The sequence below is a fragment of the Cololabis saira genome, chromosome 12 (assembly GCF_033807715.1).
Source record: "Cololabis saira isolate AMF1-May2022 chromosome 12, fColSai1.1, whole genome shotgun sequence".
Lineage (NCBI taxonomy): Eukaryota > Metazoa > Chordata > Actinopteri > Beloniformes > Belonidae > Cololabis > Cololabis saira.
Window position 1 is genome coordinate 23,202,790 of NC_084598.1, and position 12,841 is coordinate 23,215,630.

Genomic DNA, 12,841 nt, shown 5'->3' on the forward strand with positions numbered 1-12,841 from the left:
CATTCTCTATGTGGGATTCTGAGTGGGCGGGGCTATGATAATGAGGCTCTGTGCTGATTGGCTGCCTGAATGACGCGACACACCGATACGAAAAAATGGCGGAAGCTCCGGCCGGCGGAGTTAGTTGTGGGCATGGCCAACCTATGTAAATCGGATTTTCGTTACGTAACGACGGGAGCAGAATCTGAACGGCTCGTAGAAGCCACATCACACTGGATGGCTCATCCGAGCGGCTGTACAGAGACTGCAGAATTTGGTTGCTTTCCTCCTTCTCTGAGTTGGCAGGCTGAGGGGAGACCACTTTATATATGTTAAAGCAAGAAAAAACATGTTTTTCATAATAGGTCCCCTTTAAAGACAGTCAAGGATGTGTCTAATGTTAGTCGTTAGCCTCTCCAATGCTAATGCATGTCAGGGACAGTAGGGGATCCAATGAGTTGCTGGGTTCAACACCAAAATGACCGGCCATGTAACCTGAGTAGTCACCGTCTCACTTCCCAGCGCCGGCCAGTTACCGGTGCGGGCCTATCAGTAATCAGAACAATAGCAGCCTTCAAATTGGATATAGCCTCCAGCCCCGAGGATGTAGACACCGCCGGCTGCGCAATAGTCCTAATTTTGGCCCTTATTCCGCGTCATACATTCATGCATATGTGCAAAAAGCAGCATGAATTTTTAATGTTCCTGCTTTTGTTTGCATCAAATAACCATTTTTCACATATTCATCCTATCTAGTTCTGCATGGTGAAGGAACACAATTAAGATCTCACTTTTACATCCACACAGCACTGAAAAATATTAGATATGGGTCACTTAAACACTAAAACAATACTACATAGATGTGTATGTTTAACATTCTGCCTTTGAACAGTACTGTATAGTGAAGCTGTGGAAGGTTGCAACCAGAGAAGGTCGTTGTGCTCAGCCAGCAGAACTATTTTGAGGGCATGGGTGCCAATGCTTGCTCTAAAAACTGGTGTGTCCCAGCTTCCCACTCCATGTATTCTTTAGCGTCATAGCTGCAACCTTTCCATTATTAAAGCAGAGAGATGGAGGGTTTGTGGAGACTTTTAAAGGAGAAGAAATGAAAGTGGTAGAAGAGAGAAAAACTATTAAAGAATATGCAAAAATACACAGGTAAAAACATTCACAAGGAGAAAAGTTGACAGAAAAGTGAGCATAATGCACATATAAAGTAAAGGAAAAAGATTAAAAACAAGAAAGTTTGGGGCCAGCATGATGAATGAACTATAATTATCTGGGCATGCAGAGGATTAGTACACATAAAGTGAAATTTGTGATTGATGGAGCAATTGTAATGGGGCCCGATGTTCTTTCCTCTCTTCACTGAATTTCTGAATAAGTGAAATCTTTACCTACAGCACACAGGGTGGATCCAGAATCCAGCCTGGATGATTGATGTGGACAGCAGCAAGTCACAGACAGTCCTTCACACAATGCTGCACATGGAAATTAGCATTATAGCACAAGTCCCGCCCCTTCAACAGTTGCATAATGTCAGGCGATATCAACAGTCTGGTGAACAATCTGTCATAATTACATACATTTTTAGGGGGGGGTGTGCATCATTGTGCAAGTGTGTATGTTCATTAATGTCTGGACTAACCACAGGGAGATGCTCCTTATCTGCAGGCCAACAGGGGCAGAGCCAGAGCGGAGCAGCCGCTGACAGATGACAGTGGATATTTATCTTCACTGCAAACATTCATCATCCCACAAACACGAAGCAGAAGGTTTTGCAATGTTTGCAAGCACCATGTGGATTTACGATGCGTATCATAGATGAAAAACTTCAGGAAAAGTAAAGAAAAATCATCTTTCCAGCAAACACAAATTGAGCACTGAATAAAAGAAAGTGAATTCTTGCACATGAAAAGGTGTGACTAAATTAATGGTTTAAACCACACAACAAGTCATCAAAAGGCACTTGATTTTTCTAAGCTTGGAAATTCAATGTCAGCAGTTGAGCTCTTTCAGAATTTGTGATTTAATCCTGTAGCAAAGGCCCTCACTCCCTGCTCCTCAGCTCTCTAAAGTGAAGACAGTTTGTTTGACTCACAATGTTGGGTTTTCTATCTCTCTCTCTCTCTCTCCCTCTTTCTCCAACAAAGCACTAATTACAGTATGAGTGAGTGTCTGTGTTAGTTATAGCGAACCAGCCAGGACGTAAAAGAATATCAGCACAGGCTGCACTCCTGCCTGCTACAGTTGTAATTAACGCTGTGATGAGACATTGGTCGCCCTTTTTCCTGTTCCTTTTTTTGGCTGTGACACAAATACACATCGTTCGCCCCTCTCCTTCCACGAGCAACAGAGGAGTCAAATTCAGCCAGATAATGCTTTGGTCAACAAAATCTCGATAGCAGGGGACAAAGAGGTAAGCAGGAGATGCGATGGAAGAGTGGGGGAGAGGTTAGGGAATGTGTGCGCACCCCTCCACAACTCTTTCCCTTACCTCCTTGCCAGCCAGGCTGAACCAAACCTGACAGCAATTCAATTTTCCCAAAGCTAAATCTAATCTGCAGCCGTCTCCCACTCTCTGACACACTGTTACACTGGAACGCCTCAGCCATCATCCGCCCTTTGCAGCAGATTGGCACCACTTCCTTTTCCACTTTGACACGGAAACACAAATACTCCCACAGCCATCCATAGTACAAGAGAGGCAATTAGAAGGCAGTAAGTGAAATAAATACAACTGCTCCTTGTTTCAGACCCAAGACACATGCCTGACAACACAGTTTGTCTTTTTTATAGTATAAAATTTTAATTTGAACTTCAGAGAGCACACAAAAAAAGCTGATATTAAGCCCAAATGTATTATTACTATCAAGTATTTTTCCAGGCATTAATTACGCACCTAAAAACTCATTTATTTTCATGGAAATCACATATTCATGAATTTTCTCTATGAACATGATCTTTTCACTGGTTATATTTAGGGTTCTGGGATACAATCAACCTCACCTCAGCTCTACTCCTCCCAACACGCAGCCATGAGGCGGCATTTCTGTTGATTAAACAGGGCAGACATAGTGCCTGTCAACACCAGCAAAATATTTCTTATTTCTAGCAGAAGAAGAAAACCTGATGCATTATGCGTAACTCAGGAGATTCCAGGAAAACAAACATTTCCCTTTATGGAACAATCGAAATTACACTGAGAGATAAAGCACACAGATAATATGAGACTTCTGTGTCGATACAGCACAACTAATAATGCTTTGGCAACACTCTGCATCCAAATGTTGAGCTCATGACCGAACAGACCTTAGCCAGTTCACACTGGCGGTCAGAACTCTTCCATGGTGGAGCTCATCATCAAAGCTTTCCAGCGTTAACCACTCAGCACTTCCTGCCCACTCTTTACAATATTGTGTGTATCATTCATCTTGCAGTGTGGCGCACAGAGAGATACCAGCTGCTAAATGTCAACAAAACCAAAGATCTGTTCCCTGATTTTTGAAGCGAGGGATGAAGATTATGGCATCAGTGGACCTGAGGTGAAACACATGAACTGCTTTACATAAAATATCAAATCTGCCACATCGATCGCAGGTTTCCATTGTTGGTAAAAATTCACATAACAACCCTTTATCCACGGGAAATGAAATCTAAACCCCTGAGTTTAAATCTTGTAAATGTTTAAAGAGAAGCAACAAGACCATCCAGACAGAAATCATTAAAAAACATGCAGAGAATGTGTTTGGCCCAAAACATGAAGGAACCAGATGAATTATGGTATTATTTTCTTGGCAAATAATTCTGTCTCATATAACTAACCAAACAATCCTTTATAACAGGCCTGGATTCAAAGTCAAGAAGGAAACAGTGTCTGCAGAACAACTTGTCTTGGGCATAAGAGCCAACCAGAGACTAACATAAAACATAAAACACAGCCAGTCTGTGAATGAACTGAGCACAAATGTCAGTGTAGACATCTAAACAACCTTCAAAAGGAATTATTTGATAACACTGATTGACAATAAAGATTTAGCCATGAATGATAGATGGTTGTGATTATAACTCTGCAGGCTTGGGGAGTAACTGTATCTCCCTATAAATCAAAACATTTGCATTGTTAAAGCTGTGCATCAGGGGCTTCAGCCTCAAATGTTTTATGCATGGCCCAAGGTCTAAAATGAGAACCATCTGGAAAAGTAAACTAAATTGTATAAAATTGTACAGTATATGAAATCTGTCTATATCCATGGTAAAACAACAAAGATGCTCTTCTGTACACAAATACAGGTATGTCATTGTAACTTCATGCACAGGGTCTCCCATGTTAAATTGTACGTTAAACGGCCAAATTATCATGTCTAAATCTGAGCTTTGTCGTGGGACGGGCTTAACCAGCCGTAATACAAGATCAAAAATGTGTCTCTATTTAAATATGGTATTAAAGCCCTTTCCAGGGATAAAGTTCTGCTATAAAGTTGATCAACCCTGTTAAACTTTCTGATTAACTTTTAGGACATAAATAGACATAAATTCAAATATCCCTAAGGTTCACAAACTTTCAAGCATCACTGCTGGTGGATGCCAAATCAAATTTTAGTGATGTGTATAATTAGCTCTCAACAAAAAAAAAACCCACACACAATTTCATCAAGTCACGTTACAGTCCAACAGGCAGATAGTCATTGTTCCACTCTTGTCTTTGAAATATGTAATTGGTTTTAAATTAAAAGCTACAATCCATAATCATTTTAATTTCAGAACGAGGCAATTTGTCATGCTTTTAAATCTGGTTATGGAGACTAAAGTACAGATTTAAAACCAAAATAGATCTTTAGTCAGCCCAAAAGAGACAAACGAGTAATTACCTTTTGTCTAAAAATATAAACAAATAAATAAACAAAGTTGATTTCAGAAGAGTCCCGTAGACTGATGTGGATAGAAATATTCACTGTTGTGCGTAAATCATGTGAGAAAAATGAAACTGTCGGCTTTATGTGTTTGTTTATTTATTTATCTATTTTCAATACATAATACCAAGCAAGAAATGTGAACGTACATGACTGACATGTACGCACTGCTGAACAATCAATAATGGTGTATATTGCAGAAATATTTAATCTACATTTATATTAAGTTTTACACAGGGTGTTACAGAAATTCGAGTGCATTGTTCAACCCTATGTGTATGTATAAATGTTTATGTATACAGTTACCAGCCTTTTTTATTGTCCGTAACAGATTTCTTTCAAGCCACAAAAAGAAAAGACTAAATCTTAGCATGTCTAACCACTTCTTTTTTCTTGCTTCTTAAGCCCAGCATACACTTGTTGTCTTCCTGTAAGCCTTTAGCCTCCTCACTTCACTGGGAAGCTTCCCTCCTGCTATGTTTTTCATTCAGCACGTCTTTTTGAGGATCCACTCCACTCGCTGCTTCTCTTTCTTTGGGAATATTGACAGCACGTATTTCAGTGGCTGGCAACACAAAGCTTGAGGGCAGTTAAAGAAAATGTGTGACTCCGCTTGCACACACCCCTCAACACACACACACACACACACACACACACACACACACACACACACACACACACACCTACACACACATTTTTCCTCTCCGCAAAAGCAAATCGATTCCAACAAAGTCTTGTCACACATCATTACGCCTTCCTTTCCTCCTTTGCTCTTTAGCTCTGTATATGCCCGTCTTTATGAAAGAAGTGCGTGTGCATGTGTGATTGAGCACGCTCTGAGTAGCTATGCATACTTAACACACGGAGCAACCTCAAGCACCCGCTGTCAATTTGTTGCCCTCAGATGCAACTTATGCTTTTAAAAATAGGAAAGCAGACATGCATGGAGGGCCAGAGCCACACCGACCGATCATTTCTCTTTTCTCCCATTACCAAGTGGCTTGAAGTCATTTCAGCGTAGCGAAATATCCCTCCCCACTTTGATTCCCAAAAAACCAAAACATCACCGAGGGGAAAACTAATCCAGCCAACAATGAACATGCAGACACAGCCATCACAGGCAGGGTGGCTCATCTGGACAGGTTGCTCAATGATACATGAAATTAAAGATTTCGACAGAATAGCAGTGAAGAGGGTAAAAAAAAAAACACACAGCGCTAATTCTTACTATCAGTGCTTGTGTGTAAAGTGACTCAAACAGAAGAATAATTACCTCTGTATGGGTGTGTGAGTGTCTCTCCATAATGTCAAGCTAAATAAACAAGTATTGTGCAAAACGCTGATTGTTTTGTTCTTCAGGAGTTCATACAAATACATGTCTACACACATTCAAACAGGTGAAGAGAAAAGAGACAAGGGGGGTTTGAAAGGAAATGATTAATCTCCGTCTCTGTGGATTTGTATGAAAAAAAGAATATCATTCTCTTTTTTATTGTTTTATCCAAACATTAATCGCAGTCAAATTCATGTACCCTTCATACTTGAGACAGCTATAAAGATGTACTGGACTTGAAAAACCTACTTTCTTTATCAGTAAAATGATCAAAAAGGTCTATGAGTTATTTGGAAAGATATGAATTTAAGTTTCATGTGTAATTTGATAAGGATTGTACCGTAATCCGAATAAAAAGATCATATTGAATTATGTTTATTGTATGCTTATTCTCTTATCATTTATGATTAAAATACTGTTTTGTAGTAAAAGTAAGATAAGAGGATCCCCTACTTCTTACTTTAATTGTTTTTGAAGATTATTCAATTGAAATGCACATAAGATTAATGCAGAGTCAACATACAGTAAAGGAAGTAGTTTATTCACTTTGGTGGAGTCCACCTTGGACTGTAGTGAAGCAGAACGAGATGCAACATTTTGGACATTTAAAAAAAAATAATTTAAACAAGATTTTTGTAGTCTTTTTTTGACCTCACCTTCCACCAAAATATTCTATCTTCATTTTCTTAAGAGTTTATTTCACGTGAAAAAGGTGCAAAAAGTCGGTGGCCTTCATCATCCACCATCTTTGACGAGGAAGATGGTGTATGTGGAGTCAGAATCAAAGACGTAATGGCTGTGTTGGCACGACTCATTCAGTGGATTTGCTATTTCAAGAGAGTTTAGTTACGCTAGGGTCAGAAAGATAACTAAAAAGAAACTCAGTCCATCTGTCCTCTGCCGAGGGCTAGACCTACACACACACATGTATATAGATACACACAATTCCTCGCCTCTTTTCCTTAGTAGCCTATTCTCTGCTCCATTCAAAAGCATATGGGCCCTCGGGTCAGCTGCTATGCCTCCCCAGCACTCCTGCATACCGGACTCACAACAAGTCAGAGCGTGCAGGACAGCAGGACATATGGGCAAATTTTATGGGTGAATGCTTGTGGGCATTTATTCAACCTGGAAATATGTGAATAGTCCAATACTTGCATCGTAACAGTTTGGTGTGAAAAATGCACTTCACCGACAAAGTGGTCCTCTGTCTTTTCTTTGCTCAATTAACCCTGCGGCCCTCATTTGCATTTCATAAGGAGGTCGTCACTCTGTGGGAGGGTTATCTCCTTATTTGGCGGCAGAAAAAGATGAGAAGGGGGGAACCGTTTTTATCCTTTCAAATAGATAGCGCCACTCATCTGCCTTATCAGCAGCTGATAAAAACTGCATGCTTTAGGCTCATGTATGTGTGTGTCACTCTGTTTCTGAACGTGCAACGCCTTTTCATGACCATGTGAACTGTGTGTGGCAAGGGTGATGGAGGGGGTGTATTCCACTTTTAGTTTACTGGGCATATACAAGTAAATGGCACATACAGGTTGTGTCTATGTGTTGGCCTTTTACACACTGATCATCCATTAGCCAGTTTTAACTCAGACTTCATTCACTGACCCTCCATTAGCGAAATTTGCATTCCATCACACTAAAATCTTGCATTAATGCCTGAAAGGATGGGAAATAGAGTACAGAGAGGCATAACATAAAAAAGGTAAGGGTGCTGGAAGTGTGAGAAACACTCAGTTGGAAAGCAATCAAATGTGCTCTTATCTGACAGTAATTTGTGTGCATGTATGTGAAAGTGCTAGAGCTCCTTAGAAACGACATCTGTTTAAAATGGTACATGCTGTGAATAAGCTTTTAAATCTGTTCCAGTATGAATCCATTACAAATTCTCAAGAGACAAAAACCCCCACAAGTCCTAAAGTTTAAGAGAAGAACTTCTAAAACAGTTGTCCAGCTCCAGTCATGTTCTTGGATGTGTTGCTATTTCACATCCACAAAGCAATTCTGCCTCGTAAAAATGTAATGTCACATAATTTTGGCTTTGCAAAATAATAATAAATAATAAATCAAACTGTATTATAATGTATTGGTGTTGTGCTGGTTACAAAACTGAAGCAAACCTCTTTTTCATAAATGACTGTTTCAAAGATCTAGGAAATGCTTGAAAATAAACAAAACTTTCTACTCTGTATTTTGTTATCAAGACTGTGAAATAAGAATAAGTGTTCAAACACTATCCCCTGTGAAATAATATCAAAGTACCCAAAGGATTAATGTTAAGCTTGAGGAGCATAAGTGAAGCAGTTTGTTCTACCTTCTGCAGCAGCTGCGAGCCAGAGTACTTTGCTGAGATGGACTTCATCTCCCCACCAAAAGCTGAGGCCCAAAGCTTCACCCTGCGGCAGCACACATTGCACACAGAACATACATTAAGAAATGTACAAAAAAGAAAATTACTTAAAAGTCCTGTTTTTTCTCCTTTTTCCCCCATATAGGCTACTGTAATGCACACAAATTAAATTTTTGATACAGGACATTTTTGTAGCTATACTCTTTTGATTTGATTTTGGTTTGATTTATTTTATTTTTGTACATGTAAAAAACAACGCTTCAAGAGAAGTTTAAGAATGTCATCCTTTAACACTTGATATCTTTATTTACACGTGCAAAAAGGAGTAGGAAGAAGTGTAAACTTATTTAATCCTACCCCCATTCACTAATCATTTAACCCGTATTTATAAATACTCACACACTGTACTCACACTGCTAAATAACACTATTATTATTATTATTATTATTATTATTATTATTATTATTATTATTATTATTATTATTATTATTATTATTATTATATACTGTAATTATACTCACACACATACCTATACATACATACACATTTGTACACACATGCCCCTATAAATATTTATATAAATATACTTATTTACACTATACTGTCTCTATTAACTGCATCTGCTCTATATCTATGTATATATCTACTTACATAGATATAGAGCAGATGCATTTAATATGTTAATATGAAACATGTGGAAAAGGCATGTGGTATGATAATACTTCGTTGCTTTTATTAGCTTTCTTTAACATGGGGGTTATTTTAAATCCATTTTTGTATAAATAATCTCAAACGCGACACGTTTTTGTCGGAGAAGGAGTCACCTGTCCGGATACTTACACGGACGGAGGGATGCTCTGGTGGGCGCCTCCCTGCCCGGACGCCCCGGTGCTGCTTAGAGTTGACAAAAGTAAGATGAGCCACGTAAGCCCAGCACTGGAAACCACACTGCTCCGATCCACCTGCATCCTGGGCAAAAAAAAAAAAAAAAATCACCCCCTCCTGCGCGCACAGATTTGGGTTTATGCTGCCCACCGTGGACTTTTCCCTTCCAGTGAATTAAAAATGTGAGTGTGTGGGGAAGGGGGGGTGAATAAATAAAAATAAATCGGTGAAATCAACAGTCACCTGTGCTGACTGACTAAATCTTTCATGCCAATGTGCTCAGTTTGTCATCGGGTCGGGACGCGGATGACTCCTCCGTCTCTCCTCCGCTGTGAGAGTTATCCAAAGAGATCTGCCTCCTGACGCAAAGTCCGGCAGAGAGAGTCTGCTGAGTCGCTCTGATTGACCAACCTCACCCACTGAGCACCCGAAGGGAGGTTTTTTAGGGAAGCCGGGGAGATCATCAAACGATGCAACGCACAAGAGCAACGCCTCCTCCACTGGACTGATGCGACTGGATACTGAATTATGGCTCTGCGTTAAATCGACGCAGAGCCTACGCCGTAGGGCCGCGTACCCTACGCCGTAATCCCTGCGTTGGTGTAACGCGGAACCATAAATCAGCCTTAACCCTCCTCCCCACCCCCTTCCCCGCACTTTCTCTCTCTCGCATGTGCTCGCCTCGCACTTTTCCCTTCCTTGTTTCCCTCAGAATCCTACGACGGAGTATTAGGGCCAAACTAAGACAAAAAAAAAATTGGAAATTACGAGAATAAAGTCATAATATGAGAATAAAGTCGTAAAATTACGAGAATAAAGTCGTAATGTTGCGAGAATAAAGTCGTAATAGAATAAAGTCGTAATATTATGAGAATAAAGTCGTAATATTACGAGAATAAAGTCGTAAAATTACGAGAATAAAGTCGTAATGTTGTGAGAATAAAGTCGTAATAGAATAAAGTCGTAATATTACGAGAATAAAGTCATAATATAATGAGAATAAAGTCGTAAAATTACGAGAATAAAGTCGTAATGTTGTGAGAATAAAGTCGTAATAGAATAAAGTCGTAATATTATGAGAATAAAGTCGTAATATTACGAGAATAAAGTTGTAATATTACGAGAATAAAGTCGTAAAATTCCGAGAATAAAGTCGTAAAATTCCGAGAATAAAGTCGTAAAATTCCGAGAATAAAGTTGTGACATTACGAGAATAAAGTCGTAAAATGAATAAAGTGGTAATTTATGAGAATAAAGTCATAATATTATGAAAATAAAGTGGTAATTTATGAGAACTCTAACAGGAAGAGCAGTCTTCTCCCTGTGTTAAAATGAAGAATATTGAGCATCTTGTGAAGTTATATTTATAATATATTACAACTTTATTCTCGTAATATTACGACTTTATTCTGGTAATATTATGACTTTATTCTCATAATTTTACGACTTTATTCTCATTACATAATGACTTTATTCTCGTAATTTCCTTTTTTCCTTTTTTTGTTTTTTTGTTTGGCCCTAATACTCCGTCGTAGAATCCTACGGAAGAGTAATAAAATAAAAATAATATTTTAGAGGAGGAAGATTTTTTTTTCATTATGCACTTCGAGAAAAAATTCGAAATGTCGAGAAAAAAGTAGCAATTTTAGGAAAAAAGTCGAAATTTCGAAAAAAAAAAAGTCGAAATGTCGAGATTAATGTTGAAGTACAATTTCGAGAAAAAAAATGAAATGTTGAGAAAAAAGTTGAAATGTCAAGAATAATGTTGAAGTACAATTTTGAGAAAAAAGGCGAAATTTCGTGAATAAAGTTGAAATGTTGGGAAAAAAGGCGAAATTTCGACTTTATTCACGAAATTTTGACTTTTTTCTCGAAATTGTATTTCAACATTAATCTCAACATTTCGACTTTTTCCTCGAAGTGCACAATAAAAAAAATCTTCCCCTCTCATTTTTTCTCCTGCATGGCCCTATTACTCTTCCGTAGAATCTGATGATAGGCTGCTGAGGGTGCAGGTATTGTTGTTGAATTGCTCGCGACTTGCCTGAATCATTCTCCCTTTTCTCCTCCACTCACAGGCTTTAATACAGCAATAATGGCTGTGCTTGAGCTTTCAGGTCAGATCAAGTCATGTACTGTATGGCCAGTTCACTGAAGCAGGAACTAACTGCTAAAGTGCAGGCAAAAGACCTGGAGGAGCAGACTGTTCAGCCTTGTGGTGGAAGGAGGGGAGGACCAGATGATAAGTCAGTTCTGCTGTATGAAAAGCGGTGCCAAATGCACTTTGCAGCAGTGATGTGGCACCGGCAGCATGTGGGGCATATGGGATGTGGGAAAGGATGACATCTCCCAGGCGACAGACCCTCTGTGATGGATCGCATTTCTCAAAAAGGAGAGATTCTGGCACAGCGCTTGAGGCGTATAAACTTTGTATAAACTATATATCCCTAAGGAGGGCTAGCTCTGTAGACTGCACAGCCCCCAAAGACTCACCTTCGGTAAATATACGGCAAACATCACTGAGAAATAGCTGGCCAGCAAGAGCTGACCCTGTGGACAAGTCACTAGTCCACAGGGCTCATATCCACCCCCATGGTTTACGTTTGTTTTCTCTTAATGGACAAACTGACAAGTCCTTGCAGATCTTGCAATAATAGAAAACATTTTATGAAGAAAATGTAAAATGATCTGTTAAATACATGAGATGAGAAATAGCATTCGCAAAATGTAATTCAATTTCAACTAAAAGTGGGCGTCCCATATACAGAGGCGTAAGTCTTTGTGGCAGCTCACCTAGGTTCCAGTCTGGACCTGTGAATTTTCAATGTGAGACATCCCCTTTGCTCTCCCTCTCCCTTGTTTCCCATCTATTTAATAAAGAGCACTGGTGGCTAATGAATAAATAAATAAAAACTAACAATAATAGTAATAAGCAATAACTTTGGCATCTGTCTTAGTCTTTGGTGTGATACTTCAGTTTTCAAGATCTCTATGCTAAAACGCCAATGTTATGCATGTTTCAGTGATTACATCTTATTGGCAAATGTGCATGATTTTATCCATCCATCCATCAATTTTCTATACCTGCTTTATCCTTTGCAGGGTCACGGGGGTCTGCTGGAGCCTCTCCCAGCTCTTCACAGGTGAGAGGCAGGAGTTCACCCTGGACAGGTCACCAGTCCATCACAGGGCCACATATACAAACAACCAGACATACTCACACTCACACCTACAGACAATTTAGAATAATCAATTAACCTAGCATGCATGTTTTTGGACTGTGGGAGGAAGCCGGAGTACCTGGAGGGAACCCACGCAAGCACGGGGAGAACATGCAAACACCACACAGAAAGACCCCGCCAGGTCAGCGAGTCG

The 12,841-nt window shown here is 39.4% G+C and overlaps 1 protein-coding gene across 1 annotated transcript in view; it reads right to left on the reverse strand.

Moving 5' to 3' along the window:
* cacna2d3a (calcium channel, voltage-dependent, alpha 2/delta subunit 3a) overlaps positions 1-9,909 on the reverse strand; it is a 185,340-nt gene extending 175,431 nt beyond the window's left edge. Inside the window, exons 1-3 of the mRNA XM_061736038.1 lie at positions 9,710-9,909; positions 9,422-9,550; positions 8,546-8,627 (exon numbers count right to left, since the gene is read on the reverse strand). Coding sequence (XP_061592022.1) covers positions 8,546-8,627; positions 9,422-9,550; positions 9,710-9,735 — 237 coding nt within the window. The 5' untranslated portion in view covers positions 9,736-9,909. The remainder of the gene's footprint in view (positions 1-8,545; positions 8,628-9,421; positions 9,551-9,709) is intronic.
* Positions 9,910-12,841: the final 2,932 nt, after the last annotated feature.